Raw genomic sequence first — 24,030 nt, forward strand, 5'->3', positions numbered from 1 at the left:
ATTAGTGGGAGCCGCAGTATGGGAAGGGAAAATCGGGAATTTTCTTTCCAGTGTGTTCAGTTTGAGATAGTTTAGACCTCCAAGTGGAGGTCTAAGTAGGAGAGATCAAATAGGCATTTAGGTAGCTAGTAAACGCGAGGGCTGGAGATAGAAATTTGGGGATGCTTATGTTAAATCACAGATCTCCCGAAACTGGACGGGATTGCCAAGGGAGAAAGTGTATGTAGAGAAGATAAGGGGAACCATGACTGAGGCCTGGGTGGTTCAACCTTTAGAGCCCCAACAGTGCAGGGGGAACAAAGAAGCTACAAGGAAGAGGAGCAGTCCCTGAGGTAAGAGACCCAGGGAACTGTATCATTAGAGAAGCCAGGAGAAGGCAGTGTTTCAAAAAGGGGGAGGCCAGATAAGTCTTATGCTGGTAAGCTGTTGAGTAAAATAGGTGACCATTGGATTCGATAATAACATGACATATTTTGGAGCACTTTTGTGAAATATGGAATGTCCATTTTTTCTCTCACATGAAGATATTGGGAGGTATTTATGATTATTACTATCCCTCTTTTCTTACCAAGGAACTGAGGCTCAGATAGACTTCAGGGAATTGCTCAAGATTAAAGTAGTTAGTTGGGCTTCCCAGGCAGCTCAGTGGTAAAGAATCTGCCTGCCAAAGCAGGAGATGTGGGTTCCATCCCTGGGTCAGGAAGATCCCCTAGAGAAGGAAATGGCAACCCACTCCAGTATTCTTGGCTGAGAAATCACATGGACAGAGGAGCCTGGTGAATTACAGTCCATGGGGTCACAAAGAGTCGGACACGACTGAGCTTGCATGCATGCAAAGTACAATAGCTAGTTATGGCAAACCTGGTTAGAAGCAGATTTCTTCATTCCAAATCCTGATTCTAAATCCTGGTTGGCGTAAGAATCACTTGTCCCATTTTCTAAAAATACAAACACTGGTGACCTACCCCAAATATGTTTCATCAAAGCACTCTCAGATAAAGGCTAGGGAATGAGCATTGAAAATAAAGTAAATACGTACAACCCAAGTTGTTTTAAATGGAAGACCAGGGTTGAGTATCACTCAGTCTACAATATATTCTAAGCAACCTTTAAATTAGACTTCGTAGGATTAAAGTCTATGCAGAGTTTGGTTAACCAAGTTCACAAAGGTCAGTTGAAACTTCTTTGAGTTTCCTCAGGGTGGAAATGCTCATTAACCCAATATGTTAATGCCTCCGTTCAGTCTGCTGAGGTGTTTTCTTTTAATTAGTCTCCTGCTTCTGAATGGAGAAAGCATTTCCCAAAAGACAATTCTTTCCTGTGTGGCTGAACTTCCAAATTAGACTTCATCATTTCATTAGGTGAATTTCCATGACTGGTTCCTCCAGGTTGAAAACCACATAGGTAGTGAGAGATACAACTGATGGAAATGTGTGGAGATAGTCACCTGCACGTTTATGAAATAAGGATAACATCCAAAGCATGAGCACTTCTCACCTACTACAAAAGGCAAAATTGTGCCTTACAGGTAATTTTTTTTTTGGGGGGGGGGCTAAGCTGCATGGCTTTTGGGATTTTAGTTCCTCAACCAGGGATTGAACCCAGGGCCTCAGCAGTAAAAGTGTGGGGTCCTAACCACTGAACTGCCAGGGAATTCCCACTTTACAGGTGATTTGAAGCAGGGATGCAAACTTACTAAATTTGAAGGTACTTTTTGTCAAATTTCAGCAGCATGTGCTCATTCACTGATGGGTATTTCCAGTCCTCCCCTAGGCGTCTCTGTTGCACCTCTTCTTTTCCTGGGGTGTAGTCAGTCCAGACCAGGGTGACCCCAGCACTAACCTTGCTTAGACACAGCCACTTAGAAGGACCCTCTTGCATTTGTCTATCATTCATTATTCTCCAGTATATTTCCTGTTTCTTCTTCTAAGAACTGAAATTGATGCTTAGGCCCCAACTTCCAGGACTTTAACTTATACTGCTTTTATTACCATGTATTTAGACCTCTACACCTTTAGTCTCCTACCAAACTAATCTGGTCTACATATTCTTGACAGGTTACTCTGTCTAAAACCCATCTTGATGAATTTAGAAGGTTAAAGATGAAAAAAATGACCTTCCTCTTCACACCATGTGTTAATATAAAAATTAACTCAAAAGAGCTAAAGCTGTAAAGTCCTTAGAAGAAAACATAGGTGTAAACTTTGTGACTTTGGATTAGCCAGTGGTTTCTTAGAGATAAGTACAAGAAATAAAAGCGAAAATATATAAATTGGGTATCATTAAAGTTAAAAACATTTGTGCCTCAAAAACATCCTATTTACCACAGATGGGAAGAAAATTTTTGCAAATATACTCCTGATAAGGGACTTGTATCTAAAATAGAAAAAGAGCTGTTACAACTTAATAATAAAAGGACAAATAGCTCAGTTTACAACAGGCAAAGGAAGAGATATTTCTCCAAGGACATACACCCTACTCAGTGAGCACAATGAGGGAGAAGATGCTCAGTGAGAAGATGCTCAATGTCATTAGTTGTCAGGGAAATGCAAATCAAAACCACAATGAAATATCAGTTTATACTTAGTAGGATGGTTATAATAATAATAAAAAAGATAATGTCAAGTGTTGGTGAGGATATGGAGAAATTGGAACCCTCATACATTGTGGTGGGAATGTAAAATAGTGAGATATCTTTGGAAAATGTTCTGGCAGTTTCTCAAAAAGAAACAGGAGTCATATGACCCAGCAATTCCACTTCTAGATGGAAGAGAGTTGAAAACCTGTGCCCACACAAACACTTGCATACCAGTGTTCAGGGCAGCATTATTCATAATAGCCAAAAATATGGAAACAGTCCAAATGTCCATCAACTGATGAATGGATTAATGAAATGCAGTATATCTGCATAATGAAGTGTTATTCATCAATATAAAGGATGAGGGCTTCCCTTATGGTCCAGTGGTGAAGACTCTGCTATCTCAATGCAGTGGACCTGGGTTCGATCCTTTGTCAGGGAACTAGATCCCATATGCTGCAACTAAGAGTTCACATGCCACAATCAAAGATCTGCGTGCTGTAACTAAGATTTGGCACAGCCAAATCAATAAATAAATATTAAAAAAAAAACAGTGTACTGATACATGCTACCACGTGAATGAATTTTGAAAACATGCTATTTGAAAGAAGCCAGTTCAAAATGATCATATACTGTATGATTCCATTGACAGTATATGAAATGTCCAAAATAGGCAAATCTATAGTTAGACAGTAGATTAGTGGTTGTCTAGGGCTGGAAGGGGAAGGGATATTGAGGAGATTATGGTTAGGGGTGTGGGTTTCTTTTTAGGGTAATGAAAATATTCTACAATTAATTGCAGTGCTAAATGCCCAACTTTGTACATGTACTGACAGCCACTGGATTGTACGCTTTTAAAACATGACTTTCTGAGTTATTTTGAGTGCCGTAGGCTGGTTTTCATTATCTACCACTGGGGCTTCTACTCTGTTCAAACTTAAGTTTTATTTCCTTTTATTCTCCACCCCTGTGCTAGGTCACAGTCAAACTGGACTTCTCAGGGTTTCTTCAAACAGGCCTTGCATTTCGTTTCTCCATAACTTTCTGTCTGCTCCCTCCGCCTGTCAGTCTAACCTTTGGAAGTCCACGTGAGATACCTCCTCCTCCATCTCAGTCCCTCTCAATTCCCATATTTTTGATCAATCTTCTAAGCACTCAATTATGATAGAATATGGGGAAAACCTTGCCTCTACCTTTTTATTTTCCAGATTGTCTCCATTTGATTGCTTTTACCTTCTGTTCTTAATTACTACAAAATATGTGAGAAATATAGTCAAAATTACTTTTGGCAGAGGAAAGAGTTGAGAGAATACTTGTATTTTCTGTTTTGTTTAAGCTGTTTGTGGGGATGTTTGTATGTTGGATAGTGTGCTTTTAGAGTATGACCATCAAGGTCAGGTTGGCCCAACAAGAGCACACCTGGGGAGAGAGAAATCTTTATCATCTCAGTTTATCCTTATACCAATCCTTTCAGGAATATTGCAGATGTGGAAACAGAGTCAGAAAGATTAATAAATTAACCACAGGGGAAACACCCTGTAGGCTAGAATCTGTGCTTGGTCTAAGTAGTGAAGTATATGCAGATGTTCTGTACTCAATCATGAGCCCTTTCAGGACAGCTGCCTTGTCTTACTCAGTCCCCAAAGTGCCCAATAGGAGCAGAGACTCAATAAATGTTTGTTGAATGAATGAGTGATGGTTTATTTGAGTCTCTGATGTACATGACTAATACATTTTGACAGTGAGATTTTGTGTCTTTTTTCCTACATGGTTTCCTCTTTTTCTTAAGTCATTTTGTATTCAGACAAGATTTGAATGAGGCTTTCAGAGCATGCCTGTATCAGGTACTTCTTAGTCAGAGAGTCCTTCAGAAATAAGAGGAGAAAAACAAATTTTGCCCTCAGAAACTAAGACCTTACCTTAAAGTTGAGTGCTTGTGTTTTATGACTATAAAACTATTCTTAAGGATTCTCTGATTTAGAAATGCCTAGCATAGGCTCTGTACACAGAAGGTTTTCAAATATGTATGCAAGGATAAATATTGTTTCATCAGTTTACCTGGAATTAGAATTTAATTCATTGCAAATTGACACATTCATGGCAGCATTTTTTGCCTGTTGAAAATAAGCTCTGAGGCAGGAGGTGCGTAGGTGGAAGAGCAGCCTCTCTGTCTTGGTGTTCTGTGCGCACGTCACCTGGGGTAGGACTTGGTCATGTTGCATGAATCAACCCTGTCATGAAGAGTTGAGGACACGAAGGATGACTAAGTTGGAGAAGTCTTTGGAGAGTTGACAAGATTGCTATCTTTGTTTTTTTGTTGGTTGTTGTTTGTTTTTGGCCACACCCCACAGCATGCAGGATCTTAAGTTCTCCAAACAGGGATCAAACCCATGCCCCCTGCATTGGGAGCACAGAGGTGTTTTTTTTTTTTAATGGGGTATAATTGTTTTATAGTGTTGTGTTAGTTTCTGCTAACTAACAGAGTTTCTTCATTGTTAGTACAATGAAGTGAATGGCTGTGTGTATATGTGTATCCCCTTCCTCTTCACCATCCCTCTCAAACCCCATCCCATTCCTCTGTGTCACCACGGAGAACTGGGCTGAGCTCCCCGCGCTGTCAGTGGGTTCCCACTAGCTCTCTGTTTCATACATGGCAGTGCACAGATGTTAATACCAATCTCTCGATTCATCCCAACCCCCACCACTTCCACATGTCCGTTCCCTACGTCTGTGTCTCTATTCCTGCCCTGCAAATAGGTTCATCTGTACCATTTTTTTCTAGGAAACCCTGCCCCAGATCTGTGTGGGAGCACTGTGTTTTAACCACCAGACCACCAGGGAAGTTCGAGATTGCTGTCTTTGGATATTGGAAGGCCTAACCTGTAGCAGAAGGAGAGCCAAATGAATACACGAGTGAATGAATATTGGATGCTTCCAATAGGTGGATTTTTATTTGTCACATATCTGCAGAAAAACAACTCATTCACAAAACCAAAACCTGGAAGATGAAAAAGTTACATTTTTTTTCTGGTTTTATTTTTTTCAGGGCATTTTTATGGGGCACCTCTTCCCCCCTGTTATTTATTCCCTTGTTTTCTCCAAGGTTCACTGAGTTCCCTGACTCAGCAGAAAACTCCAGCTTTCTCTTAGCATATCTACTTTCTGGGGGAAGATGATTCTCTCTGGGTCATTATGTGCATAATTCAAGACTTAGGAGTCCATGGCTGTAATCAGTTAAAAAATAAGATCTAAAACCATAAAAATAAGATCTAAGACCTGTGATAAAACATAAATCAATTTCAGGACTACCTAAACTTCTACAGCATTGTTCCTGATGAGTGTCATATTGCTAAGGACGCCTCACAAATCAGTGTGAAAAATCAGTCTCTGTAGACAGCACTGTGTCTGTCGTCCTTGGTATTATTTGCATATTATCTTATTGTCAATGTGTGTGGTATCTTGGATTAAATATATTAGTTTTACCTTGACTTCTGTTTGGATGATAAAAATCTCAATTACTGGGCTATTACACATCACTCTTTTCTCTTTTAAATTCAGACTTCATCCCTTGTTTGGAAAATGCAAGTAATTTAAGAGAAGTGCTGTGACTTAGAGAGATAGACCCAGAGCAGGAACACAAAGTGTTCCAACCTGAAGTCTGCTTCAGAATCCTTATGTAATCATAAGTAAATTGTCCAACTTCTTAGGATCTCATTTTTCTACCAATAAAGTAATAGTAACAGAAATTTACCATATTCTTCCTATTGAAGAATGGAGGTATGCTTAAAGATTTTTGGCATGAAAATATTAAATGGTCTTTGAAAAGGTCATATTGGTTTTTGTCTTAGTTTTTTTTTTTTTTTTAAGAACTTAAGAAAAATTTAATGTGTGTGTTCGTGTATAAACACACGTTTTGTAAAATAAGAGAAATAAACATACTAACATACTAAACTAACAAGGATCTTTTTTCCAATTTAATAAATGGACATTCACCCCATTCATTTGTTTGAACATGTTCCAACTTCAATGGAAGTATTGAGGAAGAATTCTCTATACACAATGAAAGAACACCCAACTTGTTGATTGTGAACAATAATAAGCAAATTTGAAATAACCCAAATTCTGCAATTTCTCTCCTGGCATCCTTAGCGCAATACCATATATTATTTCATTCGAAGCACTCATTTTGATTCACCAAACATCAGTACAGGAATGAACCCAGGGCAGGCTTGAAGCCTGGGTCTGCTGAAAGATGCTATACCTAGGAAATGTCTTTCAACTCATCCAGTCCCACAAAGAACACTCAAGAATGTGCTGGGGTTACCTGTTCCAATTATTTGCTTCCGCTAAAAGCTGGCAAGCTGACCCAAAGTTCCTGGATCAGAGACAGGAGGGTGTCATCAACAGACAAGTTCTTGTAAGGATCTAAGAATCCTTACTTCTATTTGCAAGTGTGCTGTGCTGATTGCTGACTTTCCATATCCTTTGCTATTACAGAAACTTTACACTCTCAGACTGTCAGGAGACTCTGTCAGCGGCATCACTGTCCTGATATGACAACCAAGTCAACTATCCCTGACATCACTTCATGTCACCAGAGCTTTGTCTTACTCATCTAGGTGCTCTCCCTAGAATGAGTGAAATTCAGAAAGATGCAGTCTCACTGACAACAAAATACCTAGCCTATATGGGCATGTTTGAAGAGAGGACAGAGACAGCTCACCATGCCACCATTATGAAAGCCCCAGGAGCCCACAATGAGAGATGCAAGTTCATGTGAAACAAATACATCATCTTTCTAGTACTCTCTCTCTAGGGTCACTTAGAAATGAAATTTGGAATAGAATTAACACTTGTGGATCATCTATTCTGCATCAAGCATTGAGCTAGCTACTTAAATCTCTCATTTAATCCTAATAGCCATTCAAGGTGCTTTTGTTATTGGTGCCTTTTCACACATGATTTTCACAAAGATGCTGAAGTGAAGTGAAGTCGCTCAATCGTGTCCGATTGTCTTAGTTTTTAATCTTTAGTCATACTTCTAGCTTTCTCTCTCTCTTTTTTTAATTAATTTATTTATTTGGTTGCACCCAGTCTTAGTTGTGGTACTCGGCATCTTCGATCTGCATTGTGGCATGTGAGATCTTTGGATGAGGCATGCAGACTGTTTAGTTGTAGCATGTGGAATCTACTTCCTTGACCAGGAAGCAAATCCAGGCCCTCTGCACTGGGAACATGGAGTCTTAGCCACTGGACCACCGGGGAAGTCCCTCAATTATTATTATTTAACAATTATTACTATTGTATAAGCTAAAGGCAAAGGAGAAAAGTAAAGATATACCCAATTGAATGCAGAGTTCCAAAGAATAGCAAGGAGAGTTAAGAAAGCCTTCCTCAGGGATCAATGCAAAGAAATAGAGGAAAACAATAGAATGGGAAAGACTAGAGATCTTTTCAAGGAAATTAGAGATACCAAGGGAACATTTCATGCAAAGATGGGCACAATAAAGGGCAGAAATTGTATGGACCTAACAGAAGCAGAAGATATTAAGAAGAGATGGTAAGAATACACAGAAGAACTATACAAAAAAGATCTTCATGACCCAGATAACTATGACGGTGTGATCACTCACCTAGAGCCAAACATCTGGAGTGTGAAGTCAAGTGGGCCTGAGGAAGCATCACTACAAACAAAGCTAGTGGAGGTGATGGAATTCCAATTGAGCTATTTCAAATCCTAAAAGATGATGCTGTTAAAGTGCTGCACTCAGTATGCCAGCAAATATGGAAAAGTCAGCAGTGGCCACAGGACTGGAAAAGGTCCGTTTTCATTACAATCTCAAAGAAAGGCAATGCCAAAGAATGCTCAAACTACTGCACAATTGCACTCACCTCACACGCTAGCAAAGTAATGCTCAAAATTCTTTAGGCCGGGCCTCAACAGGATGTGAACCGTTAACTTCCAGATGTTCAAGCTGGATTTAGAAAAGGCAGAGGAACCAGAGATCAAATTGTCAACATCCTTTGGATCATCAAAAAAGCAAGAGAGTTCCAGAAAAGTATCTACTTCTGCTTTATTGATTACGCCAAAGACTTTGACTGTGTGGATTGCAACAAACTGTGGAAAATTCTTCAAGAGATGGGAATACCAGACCACCTTACCTGCCTCCTGAGAAATCTGTATGCAGGTTAAGAAGTAACAGTTAGAACCAGACATGGAACAACAGACTGGTTCCTAATTGGGAAAGGAGTAGGTCAGGGCTGTATATTGTCACCCTGCTTATTTAACTTATATGCAGAATACATCATGCGAAATGCTGGACTGGATGAAGCACAAGCTGGAATCAAGCTTGCCGGGAGAAATATCAATAACCTCAGATATGCAGATGATACCACCCTTATGGCAGAAAGTGAAGGGGAACTAAAGACCCTATTAATGAAAGGAAAAAACTGGCTTAAAACTCAACCTTCAAAAAACTAAGATCATGGCATCAGGTCCCATCACTTCATGGCAAATGGATGGGAAACAGTGGAAACAGTAACAAATTTTATTTTCTTGGGCTCCAAAATCACTGCAGGTGGTGACTGCAGCCATGAAATTAAAAGATGCTTAATCTTTGGAAGAAAAGTTATCACCAACCTAGACAGCATATTAAAAAGCAGAGACATTATTTTGCCAACAAAGATCCATCTAGTCAAAGCCATGGTTTTTCCTGTAGTCACGTATGGATGTGAGAGTTGGACTATAAAGAAAGCTGAGTGCCGAAGAATTGATGCTTTTGAACTGTGGTGTTGGAGAAGACTCTTGAGAGTCCCTTGGACTGCAAGGAGATCCAGTAAGTCCATCCTAAAGGAGATCAGTCCTGGGTGTTCATTGGAAGGACTGATGCTAAAGCTGAAACTCCAATACTTTGGCCACCTGATGTGAAGAACTGACTCACTGGAAAAGACCCTGGTGCTGGGAAAGATTGAAGGCAGGAGGAGAAGGGGACGACAGAGGATGAGATGGTTGGATGGCATCACCGACTCACTGGATATGAGTTTGAGCAAGCTCCTGGAGTTGATGATGGACATGGAAGCCTGGCATGTTGCAGTCCATGGGGTTGCAAAAGGTTGGACATGACTGAGGGACTGAATGAAGTGAACTATTGTATAAACACATAAGACTGGTCTTTTGTGTAGCAGCTCTTCATCTCTTGCCTGATTTCTGTGAGGATTATGTGTGTATTTGGTTTACTTTGATGCTTAAAGCAAAGAATTATAAGTCAGGGAAGAAAATGTTCTCATCTGTGACTTGTAATTCTCAATATGGTCTTAGCTCAGAGGGTAGAAATTTCAGTTACATTGTCCCCATGGGTGGTACAAGTGGGTTTCTTCTCTGTGTCTCTGAGAGCCAACCAAGGTAGCTGAAGTCACTTGTTGCCTCAGTCCCCTCAGCAAAAGTAGTGTTGTTGTTTTTTTTTCCTAACCTCACTAGCATGTGGGATCTTAGTTCCCTCACCAGGGATCAAACCTGTGCCGCCTGCCCTGGAAGTGTGGAGTCTTAACCACTGGACAAGCAGGGAAGTCACAAGAGTAGATATCTTAAAAGGCTCTGATGAACTTGGCACTGTTTCCTCTCTAGAAAATGGAGAGAAATCACCAAAGGGATTTTAAAAAAATGTAACCACCTGTTGGTTTTACTTTTTCCACCAGCCAATCAGCTGCATTTTCCTGGGAAGAAAAGGCAAAAGTGATAATCAGCCCTTTGGGATGCTTGAGTCCCCTGTACCATGGGCTGTGGGGCATCTCAGGTCAGTGCAACACCTTGACTGTCCAGAATCTGTGCTTTGGGAGCAGATCTGGAAGCTAAAAAGTCTTCTTTTGATCTGATATTAATTGTTTCCCCAAAGTGCTTCCGTATACATAGGAAAGCGGCATGCAGGACTGCCAGAGGCAGAAACACCCTGGACCTGCTGCTGCCTTAACCTGGGGGAAGCTGGGGGTATCAAGCAGGATGGATGGAGCCACCTCATTTCTTGACCAAATTCCCATGACTCCTCACCCTTCCCTTTATTCCTACACCTGTCACACATAGTTATTCCTTGGTAGCTCTGTCACCAGTGGGAATATGAAGGCCTCTGGCAGAGTGGTAAGCTCCCAGGGGCCCCATTCACATGGTGTGTGTGTGCATGCTAAGTCACTTCAGTCGTGTCCAACTCTGTGTGACCCCCATAGCCTGCCAGGCTCCTCTGTCCATGGGATTCTCCAGGCAAGAATACTGGAGTGGGTTGCCATTTCCTTCTTGAGGAGATCTTCCTGACCCAGGGATTGCACCTGGGTTGCTTATGTTGCCTGCCTTGGCTGGCAGTTTCTTTACCGTTTGCGCCACCTGGGAAGCCCATGTGGAAGCTGGCGTGAATGGCACCGCCCGGAGGTGTACCCTGCCCAGCCTGAGTAGCTGCTCTGTATCCGCTCTGCTTGGGGATGGGGTGGAGTGGGTGGTTAACAAATTGCCTCTGTGCGTTTTTTTTTCTCCTGGCATCTGGTACATGGTAGATGCTCAACGAGCATTTTTTGAATGAACGAGACTGGCCTTACCATTTAAGTTGATTTGACCCTTTTTCCTGATGTGTGGATCTTTCCATCTAGACAGTTTTCCTATTAGTATGAGATTCCTGCCCCCTGCATCCAGAAAAGTCCTTCAGTTTTAAAAGATTGATGTTATTGATGTTTCCTGTGCATCCAGCAAAGGTTCTAATGAGGTGCGCTCACAGGAGGAGGAGCTGGGCTCATTGCCTCTGGGGTCTCACCTGTGGGGGTGACCGGGCCTGCAGGTCCATTGGTCCATGCTGCACACACTTTCAAGGCTGAGGAACAACTGAGTGACCTTCTGGCTTCATTTTCAGTGTCACAGATGTGGCTCTGGAAAAGAAACTAAGTTTATATTCGCAGAATATAATAACATTGAGTTTGGGTTACACCTGCAACAAAATCAACCTGAAACAGATACACAATATGTAAGCAAAGTGTGGATGAATTCAATCCATTTTTCTAATTTGGAATATGGATCTGGGGAGGGAGATTGTGGGTAGATTATGTGTCTTGGATTTTTCTGATTGCTTGAATTCATACTTCAGTGAGGAGAAATTTAGGCCAGAATGCTAATGGTACCAGACTGGGAAAGCCTCTCAAGTTCAGTGGATAAACAGTTATGGGCACTCACTGTGTGTCAGACCTGGGGTGGCCAGGACGGTCACTTCCTCTGGGTCCTTTCTTTGTGCACTGCCAGCCTCATGTCCTTGGGGAGAAGAAAACATATCGTCCTTATGGCTTTGGAGAAACTGAGCTGCCCAGACCAGAGTTCACCTGATCTGCTTCTTAATTGTAGAAAGGAACATAAGGCATGTAGAAAATCTTTTTTTTTTTCTGACAAAGGCTGCCTTTCAAAATCTATTGTGCTCTTGTTGCAGAACCCAAAATCACATATTTGGGTGTCAGAGACTGAATATGGAGTCGCCTATATTGACATTCCTACTAGGAAAATCCTATCCCCTTCTGTCTGCCCAGGGACCTCAGAGAGTTGTGTGTCTGTCTGACTAGTAAGAACGTCACTCACATGGAGATGCAAAAGAGGAAAATCCACTAACATATTTTAAAAATGTTTCCCATAAAACAGCATTTGTATTGAGGCAAGAGGATCCATGAATCCTCAGCTTCCCAGAGGACAGAAAATATTTCCTGGGGAAAGTGGAAAGAGACCTGGTATCAAGGGTCGGGACATGAGGATGTGGTTTTCTCCCCCATCTCCCAGGCAGTCTGTGCTGCGGTCTCACACGTGACCCCTCCCTCTACCCATTGTAGTTACCTCCCTGACAGTGGAAGCATTACAGGGCACATACCAGGTTTGTGAAATCAAGCATCTATAATTCTCTTCCTGAGGAGCAAATGGAAATAGATTCAGCTTCTTAATAAAGGGCTTGTAATACTCGACAGGCCATGCTGCAAAACCTAGTTTGGAAAAGCAAACCTTTGCTTTTGGTGCTCAGGAGTCAGTCCAGGATTGTGTTGTGTGGTTTCCTTTTCAGATTTCTTCCTTCCTTCCTTCCTTTCTTTTCTCTTCTTAAGTTGGCCAGGAAATGCGGCCTAGATATTTCAGCTTGGAGGAACCAGATGGGGTGATCCATGGAGCTGCTCATCGCTTTTGCTCTATGTGGCTGCAAAGCCAAGTGCCTAATAAATAATGTGCTTTGGTGTAACACGTCCTTTTAAACAGGAGGCTGGTTTCCTTGCTGCCAAAATGACAGATGTCTTATCATTTAACTCTGCCAATATCAGTAGATTGTTATTGGCTTCAATTTATGATTAATAATTGACACAAAGAGAAAATGTGATTTTCTAGTCTATTTGTTCCTTCATAGATCCTTAGGCATTTAAAGTGGGTGAATGGATGTGTACTGCTCTCTTTATTATCCTTCCATGTTTGGGTCAGGTTTTCTGTCCAGGAAAGCAGAGAATAGGAATACTTACTTTAATATGCTGGTGAAACTGTTTCCTTTTACTGAATCGCTTAGAAATTGACTCTGTTTTCAGAGACAAATGACAGACACTCAACTCCATCCACCTTGAGCAAAAAAGTGAATTTATTGACTCATGTAACAGAGAAGTGCAGCCAGAAGTGGATTAGCTTCAGGCACAGTTGTATCTGGGGGGTTCACACATTATCATCCAGGGCACTTTTCTCTCTCCATCTCTTTGCCTGTCCTTTTCTGTTCTATAGGCAGGTTCCCTTTGTCTGATAGGTAAGACAGGTGACAGCAGCTCTGGGTACATACGCTCCAGCTTGGCAGCCCTGAGTGAAAACAGAGGCTTTCTCTTCCATTGCTCTGACATTGCCCTCAGAGAAGGTGCTCATTTGCTCTGCTGGGCCATGAGTTCATCTTTAAACTAGTCCTTGTGACCGAAGGAAATGGTACATGTGAACTGGACTATGGAGCTAAGTTGTCTTCCTTGTGGTGGAAATGACAGGTACTAACTCCAGAAAAAGTTGCTTGGCGTCTGATTGGCTGAAGTTCAGTCACTTGGCCAACCCTGAGTCACATGGCTGACCAAGGAGACGGGCTGCTCTGACTGGCCAGGCCTGGGTCTCCTGTGTCACCTCTGGAGACAGATGGGATAAGAACTGAGAGCAAAGAGGGGCTGTGCCCTAAGGTACTCGGGGCACTGGAGAGGGAGAGCAGGAGTTGGCTAGTTAAATAAAAACTGTGGCGACACATCAATAAAAGCTTGTACTTACTGTTTAACCTTTCAAGGTTGGATTTGTTTTTTATGTAACACTATATTGAAACCTAAGGAAACATAAGTTTATAAATCCTTTTATTTATAGAATATGTTTGCTTTTACAGGGTTCTTCCTCCAGTCCTTATAAAGCCCCATTTGTTGTTCAGTCGCTCAGTTGTGTCCAACTTTGCAACCTCATGGACTGCAGCATGCCAAGCTTTCCTGTTTTTCACTATCTCCCAGAGTTTGCTCATGTCTATTGGGTCAGTGATGCCATCCAACCGTCTCATCCTCTGTCATCCCCTTCTCCTCCTGCCTTCAGTCTTTCCCAGCATCAGGGTCTTTTCCAATGAGTCAGTTCTTTGCATCAGGTGGCCAAAGTATTGGAGTTTCAGCTTCAGCATCAGTCCTTCCAATGAATATTCAGGGTTGATTTCCTTTAGGATGGACTGGTTTGATTTCCTTGCTGTCCAAGGGGTTCTCAAGGGTCTTTTCCAGCACCACAGTTTGAAAGCATCAATTTTTCGGTGCTCAAGCCTTTTTTGTGGTCCAGCTCTCACATCAGTACATGACAACAACCCCAAGGAATGTGTAACTATTCCATTCTATGGGTGAGAAATCTAAGGCACAGAGAAGTTAACTAACCCAATACAGTTCAGTCCAGTTCAGTTCAGTCACTCAGTCATGTCTGACTCTTTGCGACCCCATGAACCGTAGCACGCCAGGCCTCCCTGTCCATCACCAACTCCTGGAGTTCACCCAAACTCATGTCCATTGAGTTGGTGATGCCATCCAACTATCTCATCCTCTGTCGTCCCCTTCTCCTTCTGCCCTTAATCTTTCCCAGCATCAGGGTCTTTTCCAATGAGTCAGCTCTTCACATCAGGTGGCCAAAGTATTGGGGTTTCACCTTCAGTATCAGTCCTTCCAATGAACACGCAGGACTGATCTCCTTAAGGATGGACTGGTTGGACCTCCTTGCAGTCCAAGGGACTCTCAAGAGTCTTCTCCAACACCACAGTTCAAAAGCATCAATTCTTTAGTGCTCAGCTTTCTTTATAGTCCACATCTCAACAACTACTGGAAAAACCATAACCTTGACTAGACGGACCTTTGTTGACAAAGTAATGTCTCTGCTTTTTGATATGCTGTCTAGGTTGGTCATAACTTTTCTTCCAAGGAGCAAGCATCTTTTAATTTCATGGCTGTAAGTCACTATCTGCAGTGATTTTGGAGCCCCCAAAATAAAGTCAGCCACTGTTTCCACTGTTTCCCCATCTGTTTGCCATGAAGTGATGGGACCTGATGCCATGATCTTAGTTTTCTGAATTTTGAGTTTTAAGCCAACTTTTTCACCCTCCTCTTTCACTTTCATCAAGAGGCTCTTTAGTTCTTCACTTTCTGCCATAAGGGTGGTGTCATCTGCATATCTGAGGTTATTGATATTTCTCCTGGCAATCTTGATTCCAGCTTGTGCTTCCTCCAGCCCAGTGTTTCTCATGATGTACTCTGCATATAAGTTAAATAAGCAGAGTGACAATATACAGCCTTGATGTACTCCTTTTCAACCAATCTGTTGTTCTATGTCTGGTTCTAACTGTTGCTTCCTGACCTGCATACAGGTTTCTCAAGAGGCACGTCAGGTGGTCTGGTACTCCCATCTCTTTCACAGTTTTCCACAGTTCATTGTGATCCACACAGTCAAAGGCTTTGGCATAGTCAATAAAGCAGAAGTAGTTGTTTTTCTGGAATTCTCTTGCTTTTTTGATGATGCAGTGGATATTGGCAATTTGATCTCTGGTTCCTCTGCCTTTTCTAAATCCAGCTTGAACACCTGGAATTTCACAGTTCATATATTACTGAAGCCTGGCTTGGAGAATTTTGAGCATTACTTTACTAGCGTGTGAGATGAGTGCAATTGTGCAGTGGTTTGAGCATTCTTTGGCATTGCCTTTCTTAGGGATTGGAATGAAAACGGACCTTTTCAAGTCCTGTGGCCACTGCTGCATTTTCCAAATTTGCTGGCATATTGAGTGCAGCACTTTCACAGCATCATCTTTTAGGATTTGAAATAACTCAGCTGGAATTTCGTCGCCCCACACAACACTGTTAGGAACCAGGGCTGACCCTATAGCCCTTGCACTTTCCACTCTGCCTTGCAGAGAGAAAGACGGCTGAGTGAAAGAATTCCAGCGTGAATAGGAGCAGGGCACAGATTCAAGAGAGAGTTCAGATGAGTTGTCAGCAGCAGACTGCAGTGGCTGACGGATGTTGGGTGGAGGTGAGGAGAGGCGGTGACTCAGCCTCCAGCTCCACTGATGGATGGGGTCCATGCTGTGCCATTAATCTCTGTAGAGCTCAGAGGCTGCGGTGATTCCCAGCTCCTCAGGTACCCCCAACCTTCCCACTTCAGTCCTTGACCATTCCTGATAACACCCAAGAAATGACCACCCCTCTTTTCCCTGTGCCCTCCCCTGTCTGCTGGGGCTCCCACTGGCCTTGGATCCCGTGGTCTGGCTGGATCTACCTTTTACAGTGGTCTAGGGGTCTGGCCTTTATGCCTTCTCAGAGTTCTCCAGGACTAGGCTCCTTTGCTGCCAATTTGGACCGAGGTCTTAGGGATCCCGAGAGTGAATCCTGATGCATGGTTGGCCTGAGTTCTAGCACATAATAAGCTGCCTCAGTTTCCCCTCCTTAGCCTTAGCACTCTAGGGCTGCTCGAGGACCTTCCCAGTGGCTAGGCCTTGGTATCCAACTCAACTCTTGCAGTCTCTTTCTGTCCGACTTGCTGGCGTGTTGATTAAGGCCATACCTCACATGGACAAAGAGCCCTCAGTGATGATCTGTCAGCTGGCTCCTAAATATTAGCCACAACCTGAATGTTCAGGGCATTCCTCTGCCTGACTATCTACCTGCCTGGCGGGCTTACCTCTTCCTAGAGTCTTATATGGCACTTCCCCACATTGGTGTCCCTGCCATAGTTATTGGGTCAACTCTTGTTTTCTTTGCTGATCAGACTCTCCCCACCTCAGCCTTTGCCCTGCCCATCTCTGGCAGCCCTCTGCCCCCCAGCCTGGTCAGCATTTCCTTGCCATTCAGATTGAGCTTAAATGTCACATTTCTGTTCAGTGTTGCCTGACCTCTTCCCGTGTCTTTCTAGATTCTCACCCCATTTCTTGTTCCTCATCACACTACAGATTTGGAATTCTTTTATTTGGGTCATTGTTCCTTATCTGTTTCCTCATTAGAATGAAAGCTCCTGGAAGGCGGGGACCTCCCCTCTTAAGCTCACTGTTTTATTGGAAGGCATGGAATAGGTCCTTCAACACAGCAGGTGCTCACTGAGCTACTTATGAATGATTCTTGATTGCTGAGCCCCCATTATGCCTGGTCTATGCCAGGGGGAGAAGATGCAATGGATTTTTATGCAGGCTGAATTGGAGGCTGTCCACTTGGAGCCATCCAACTCCCTTTGCTGGAACCGTCCACCTGATCTGTCAAGTAAACTCCTAGATTCAGCTTGGAATTGCCTCTCAAAAACCTTACCTTGCCCTGACCCCCAGAGCTGTACCCCTTCTCCCTTGCTCTCAGAACACCTCTTCCCAACCTTTAATAATGCACATGTTGCACAGCATCGTATACTTGTTCGCTGACCTGTCTTACTTCCTAATTAGACTGTGAGCTCTTGGCCAGCAAAAATTCTGTGTGGGATTATACAAGTTGGTGAGTGTGTTAATAAACTGAATGTACAAATCTGGTATGCAAGAGATAAGTCAGGGTTAGTGATGCAATAATAAAATCCACTAATACAGGGCCTTTTATCCCGAAACCACATCACTGAAAAAGCCTTTGAAACTTTGGCCAGTCGTGTGCAAAAGAGCTCATTTCATCATTATTGTGTCAAATTAAGTCTATTTGGACCATCCTCCAATCACATGCTCCTATTCATTAGCCTAGGATAGAAATTCAGAGTTGTGTCCTGGTTGTGACATTCTCAGTTCTTGACCAACTCTATTTTCATCTAGCCTGAGTTATAGTCAGTAGCTCTTGTGAGTCCAGCAGCATTAATCATAACAGTGTCTGTGCTGGAGAGGACGCCTATGTCATCCTACCCACGATAGATTAATGACGCACAGCATGAGGGTTAGCTCAGGCTCCTTCTTTCCACTTTCAATTCATTGATGAGTTTATTCTGTACATCCTTTGGCCACTATGTTATCACAGATTGAAATTCAAAACCATAATTCATTTGGTAATTTTATGTATGTCATCCCTAACATGAAAATTTTCATTGTGAAAGAAAATCAGTTCTTTACTCACCAGCCATTTGTAAGTTGTGTAGTACATTGCAGGCATTGTGCTAGGACTTGACAAACATGAGTGTGATGTGTCCTTGTCTTTGAGGAGCTGATAGTCTAAAGGGTGATGCAAGACACGAGGGCAGATGCTTTCAGTCTGATTTGGTGAGGGCCTTGGTAGCGTGAAGTCCTGGAGGCTGAATACAAACAGGTCAGATAAAGGATGGGGAACAGGGAGAAACAGCAAGAACAAAAGACAGGAAAGTGTGGACCAGAAATGGCATGAGACCAGACCAGAGCCATCTCTGGATCCCATAAGGCACTTGAGTTTTAACCTGTAGACCAGCGTTTTTCAAAACATCTTTGAGGGAATACTTGTTCTGTGTGATGATAATTGTTCTTGCATGGTGAAAGGGTTTCCTGATTAATTTGAGGAACACTGATTTTAAAGGACAGCATTAACACTGTTCAGTTGGTACCTGTTTTTCTCAAGTGCTGTGCACCATCTTGTGACAACTGCGGGGACAGAAGGGAACAATACATATTGTCCCCTTCTTGGAGCTTGTAGGCCAATAAGGAAGACGGGAATTAAGCAAATGGCTGCAAATGATTTCTTTTCCTTTTTAATTTATTTATTTTCAACTGTGCTGGGTCTTTGTTGCTGGGCAGGCTTTCTCTAGTTGCAGTGAGTAGGGACCACTCTCTAGTCGTGGTGCACGGGCTTCTTGTTGCGGCTGCTCTTGCGGAGCGCAGGCTCCAGGCATGCGGGCTTTAGCAGTTGTGTGTGAGCTCCGTCGTTGCAGCTCCTGGGCCCTAGTGCACAGGCGCAATAGTTGTGGTGCACAGGCTTAGTTGTTCCACGACATATGGGATCTTCCTGGATCAGGAATTGAATCTGTGTCTTCTGCACTGACAGGCGGATTCTTTACCACTGAGACAGGAGGAAAGCCCTCCAAATGATTTAAGTCTGTACAAGTGAGCCACATCCCAGAAAGGAGTTCGTGTTATAGGATATAAACTAAGAGGTTAATAAAGACAAGAATTAACATTCTTTCAGCCCATGCCATTAGGCAGACACTGGGCTGAGGGCTTGACAATCATTATTATGTTTTCACAAAGCTAATTAGGGCAATATGCTGGGTGGTTTTGCATTTCCTGATGTTGGACATAGTCACAGAGCATTTTTCAAATGGATTTGAGCACGGGACCTTTTCTTTTTCTCCCCCCCCCCCCCAACAGATCACACATTCAGTTCTATGGCAATTTTGTCTGGGGAGCCATTGAAGGGTTCCTAGCCGTGGGGAGATATGGTTAAGTTCAACTTTCCAAATGGCAGAAGACATGAACTTTGTGACCCCAGTGACTCATACATGTTCAGAAGTTTTAGAAAGAATCTTCAAACTTCAAACTTAAGACTTACCTTTGCTTTCCCCAATACTGACCCATTCAATCTGAGTTTCCTGGAGAACAGTCTGTAGCTTTTATAAGCTCATGGCTACATAGAAAACTGGTACTGTTGGTTACATCTGGGGTCAGGTCCTGGGTGACTGGGTGACAGAAACAGGAGGAAGACTCTCCACTGTAACATAGTGGACCATGGTTACATATTACCTACTACAAAATAAATGTGGAAATTAAAGAAGTCTCTGTAGATGGTCCAGATGTAGCCAGGATTGAGAACCACTGGTAGAGTTAAATGGTGAATTAAAAGCAAAATAGTGTGAAAAAAGTAATCAAGACTTTCTATTATAAATAAGATGTGCCAGGATTGACTTGGGCATTAGGAGGTTATTAGCCTTAAAAAAGGCAACTTTCTGGTGATGACGCAGAGAAGTCAGACCATAAGGGATTAATGAGACAGAGAAACAGAGAGTGGAGGGTTTTCTGGGGGGAACCCTGACCTGTCTACTCACTAGCTGACTAGCTGTGACACTTGGGAAAGGTTCTGAGTCCTGGATTCCTTCCTGTAAGGCAAGAATAATATTAGCTTAGAGGGTGATGGGAAAAATCAAAAGAAACAATAAGTGAAGGTTTTACACACACACGCACATGCATGCACATGCACACAGCAGTGAACATGGTTGTTGTTGTTCAGTTGCTCGGTTGTGTCCGACTCTTTGCGACCCGATGGTCTGCAGCACACCAGGCTTCCCTGTCCATTGCCAACTCCCAGAGTTTACTCAAACTCATGTCCATTGAGTCGGTGATGCCATCCAACCATCTCATCCTCTGTCGTCCCCTTCTCCTCCTGCCTTCAATCTTTCCCAGCATCAGGGTCTTCTCCAATGAGTCAATTCTTCACATCAGGTGGTCAGAGTATTGAAGCTTCAGCTTTAGCATCAGTCCTTCCAATGAATATTCAAGACTGATTTCCTTCAGGATTGACTGGTTTGATCTCCTTGCAGCCCAAGGGACTTTCAAGAATCTTCTCCAACACTGCAGTTCAGAAGCATCAAACATGGTAAACGTGGTGCCTCATGCAATATGAGCAGATAGGGTTGATGCAGACATTTTGATTGGGAGAGCAAAAGGCTAAATTATAAAAACGAAGGCACTTCAAGATCCTACAGAAGATAGAAGGGAAAGGGAGCAAAAGTACCAGCTGAAAGTATTTCTTGGAAAGGATTGGGACCTCTTTCCTTTTGGGGAAGGGGAGGAAGGAGAGGCTGGGTGAGTGTAGTGGTGACAAGGCAGCAGAGACACCTGGAGGGAGGAGGGAAGCTGAAGGAGACACAGGTAAGAACCCTTATTTCTCTTTTCTGCAAAGAAAGAGGCAAGGTAAGAATTCCATAAAATGTTTCAAGTACCAACAACATTTGATGCATGAAAGCCATGTTTCTGGTTACAATAAACTGGGGGCGGTCATCATATCTGGATATAAATACAGACAGCCTCCCTTCTGTATCACCTCCCTGCTTCGCCTCCTGTTTGCTCCATTACCTCCGGTACAGATACCTTCAAGGGTCATTTATTTATTCAGACCTTTTATTTTGAGGCTACTGGGCGGCAGGTACCAGACCAGGATGGTCGTCACACTGAGGGCAGCACAGCGCCGTGGGTTGGGGAGGAGTAGGGGAGAAGGGCGCAGTTCACTTGTGCTTGTGCGTGGTGTGTGAACTTAGAAACTCAGAGAAGGCTGGATGTTTCCAATGCAGGAATTGTGTGGATTTCTCTTTGCAGGGGTGTGTTAACACCTACTTATTTCTCCAAATGAGCTGATTGAAATGAGACTGTGAACCAACTTGAGTAGACATGTCCCATTTGGCCCAAGAAAGATGCTGACATGCTGTATCAAAGAGCCTGGAAAAGAATATGTGAGTCAAGCTTCAAAAAAATTCCTGAAACATAATTGTCTACTTTCTTAACAAGGAGAACAGTAGTGTTCAATCCTTTCAGACCCAGTGTCCCCTTCCTAGCAAGTACTTCAGTATTCTGAAGTAAGATTCATAGATAATATAACTTACCTACATATGTTTAAAAAAAATCACACCCAAACTGTATTATACAGGAGAAATTGAAGTGGAGTAAGTTCCTGTTAAGTATGTAATTCTCCATTCGAATCCTTGGGCGTGGCCACATCAGTAGTACAATGAAGTACGCATCTTGACACTTATATGGATAGTCACCATGGATGTGACTGCTGAAAACAGGCTGATTTGGGTTTTATTATTTTGGTAACTCAAATACCATGCACAACTTTGGTGATGGTGATGCAGGTTTCTAAAATGGCAAAGAACTTTTAATAAAGTTCTGAACAAAAGAAATCCATCAATTTTCTCAGCAGATGCATTTTGGAAAATTCAGTGAAGAGTGAAAAAATGCAAAAGCCACTCAAAGATAAGATATTTTGTGTTCATATGTAACATGGCATTTGGTTTTAGCTCACATCATTTTTGACAGGCTTTTCACCTACATGAATGTCTAGCGGGAATGTGGAAAGTTCCATGGCACTCTAGGCGAGTCTTCGTTGTGTGGGACTTTTTCTGCAAGCTGCAGGATTCTGCCGCATCTGGCTGTCCACTCCAATCCTGGTGACAACCGAGAAAATACCCCAGAGGTTTCCATAGTGTCCACCAGGGGGTGGCACCGTCCTCTTTGAGAACCGCTGCTGTGTATTATGTGACTGTAACTGAACTCTACACCGATTAATTAATTAATACACTACACTATTAAATGCTTGTTGGATGGAATGACTAAGAGTCTTGCAGATCCTTGCAACCATCATTTTGAACTTTAAGTCACACCGTGGAGAGGCTGTAGATACAAATGGAGATCCAGACAGGGATAGCCAAATGTTTTAATCTTTCAAGCCTGTTCCTACTGGTTGGTGGTTGCTTTAATGCTATACACAGAATAATTTCTGAGGTAGTCTCCAGCTTGTTCAGTCATTCAGAAACTATTTACTGAGTGTCTGTGCTAGGCACTGTTCTAAGAGCTGGTGGTCCAGTAGTGAATAAAGCAGACAGATTCAGACCCTCATGGAGCTAAATTTTTGAGCTCAGGAGGAACTAACATTAAAAGTGTCTGCAGTGGGATCAGGAGCCCACTAGCTAAAAACTTGCTGGACAAGGATAGTTAATCTGCTAACCCAGGAACTCTCGTGGAATTTTATTTAAAAAAATTAAGTGTCCCTAAGTTTATTTCTCTATATTCTGTCATCTTCTCAGAAAGAGAAACAGAAAATGAAACAAAACAAACATCTTTTAGTTAGTTGAGAATTATGATTATTTGAGTTCTTATCCACAGAGTTATTCTATCATTGTATTTTGTTTTAAAATGAAGCATCTACATTGCCATATTTTAATTAATTTTTGGCCATGCGGGGTTTTTGTTGCTTTGTGTGGGCTTTCTCTAGTTGCAGTGAGCAGGAGCTACCGTCCAGTCGTGGTGCGTGGGCTTCTCATGTGGTGACTTCACTTGGAGAGCATGGACTGTAGGGCTTGCAGGCATCAGTAGTTGAGATGTGTGGGCTCAGTTGCTCCACCTTCCTGGACCAAGGATCGAACCCATGTCCCTTGCATTCGCAGGCACATTCCTGTACCAGGAAATCCTGATTCTATCATTTTAAAGGAAGCATTAGAATTAATGACCACATGTCACTTGACAAGAAATGAGGGCTTGGTCAAATCAGAAGCAAGAATTTATCTAAAAGTAAGACAGCCAGATCTACTGTCAACTAAAAAAAGATGTACAACTTGAGAGTTGTGAGTTAAGTTTTATTTGGGGCAAAATGAGGACGGCAGCCCAGGAGGCAGCATCTCAGATAGCTCAAAGAGACTGCTCCAAAGTGGCAGTGGGGAAAGGTCACTATATAAGGTTTTGATGAAGGGGGACTTCACTGCCATGAAGCACTCATTTTACAAAAGATTTCTGTTAGTCATGAGAATCTGATGTCACCATGAAGGATTTAGTGCTTCTCTAGATTTGAGGAGATGCAAGGATTGAGATCATAAAATCTGTTCCTAAAAACTTCAGTTCAGTTCAATCGCTCAGTCGTGTCCATCTCTTTGTGACCCCATGGACTGCAGCACGCCAGGCCTCCCTATCCATCACCAACTCCTAGAGTTTACTCAGACTTGTGTCCATTGACTTGTTGATGCCATCCAACCATCTCATCCTGTCATCCCCTTCTCCTCCCATCTTCAATCTTTCCCAGCAGCAGGTTCTTTCCCAATGAGTCAGTTCTTCGCATCAGGTGGCCAAAGTATTGGAGTTTCAGCTTCAACATCAGTCCTACCAGTGAACACGCAGGACTTATTTCCTTTAGGATGGACTGCTTGGATCTCCTTGCAGTCCAAGGGACTCTCAAGAGTTTTCTCCAACACCGCAGTTCAAAAGCATCAATTCTTCTGTGCTCAGCTTTCTTTATAGTCCAAATCTCACATCCATACATGA

At 42.7% G+C, this 24,030-nt stretch overlaps 1 protein-coding gene across 2 annotated transcripts in view; it reads left to right on the top strand.

Moving 5' to 3' along the window:
- The window catches only part of KCNMB3 (potassium calcium-activated channel subfamily M regulatory beta subunit 3), a 67,864-nt gene that overhangs the window by 22,820 nt on the left and 21,014 nt on the right, over window positions 1–24,030 (top strand). The window contains exons 1-2 of one of the 2 annotated variants that reach the window (XM_043473682.1): window positions 20,575–20,596; window positions 21,316–21,449. In XM_043473682.1, the coding sequence (XP_043329617.1) occupies window positions 21,448–21,449 (2 nt within the window). In that variant the 5' untranslated portion in view covers window positions 20,575–20,596; window positions 21,316–21,447. Of the gene's footprint in view, window positions 1–20,574; window positions 20,597–21,315; window positions 21,450–24,030 lie in introns of those variants that run through there. The other variant, XM_043473681.1, reaches the window with a different exon arrangement.

This window comes from Cervus canadensis, chromosome 7 (assembly GCF_019320065.1).
Source record: "Cervus canadensis isolate Bull #8, Minnesota chromosome 7, ASM1932006v1, whole genome shotgun sequence".
Classification (NCBI taxonomy): Eukaryota; Metazoa; Chordata; class Mammalia; order Artiodactyla; family Cervidae; genus Cervus; species Cervus canadensis.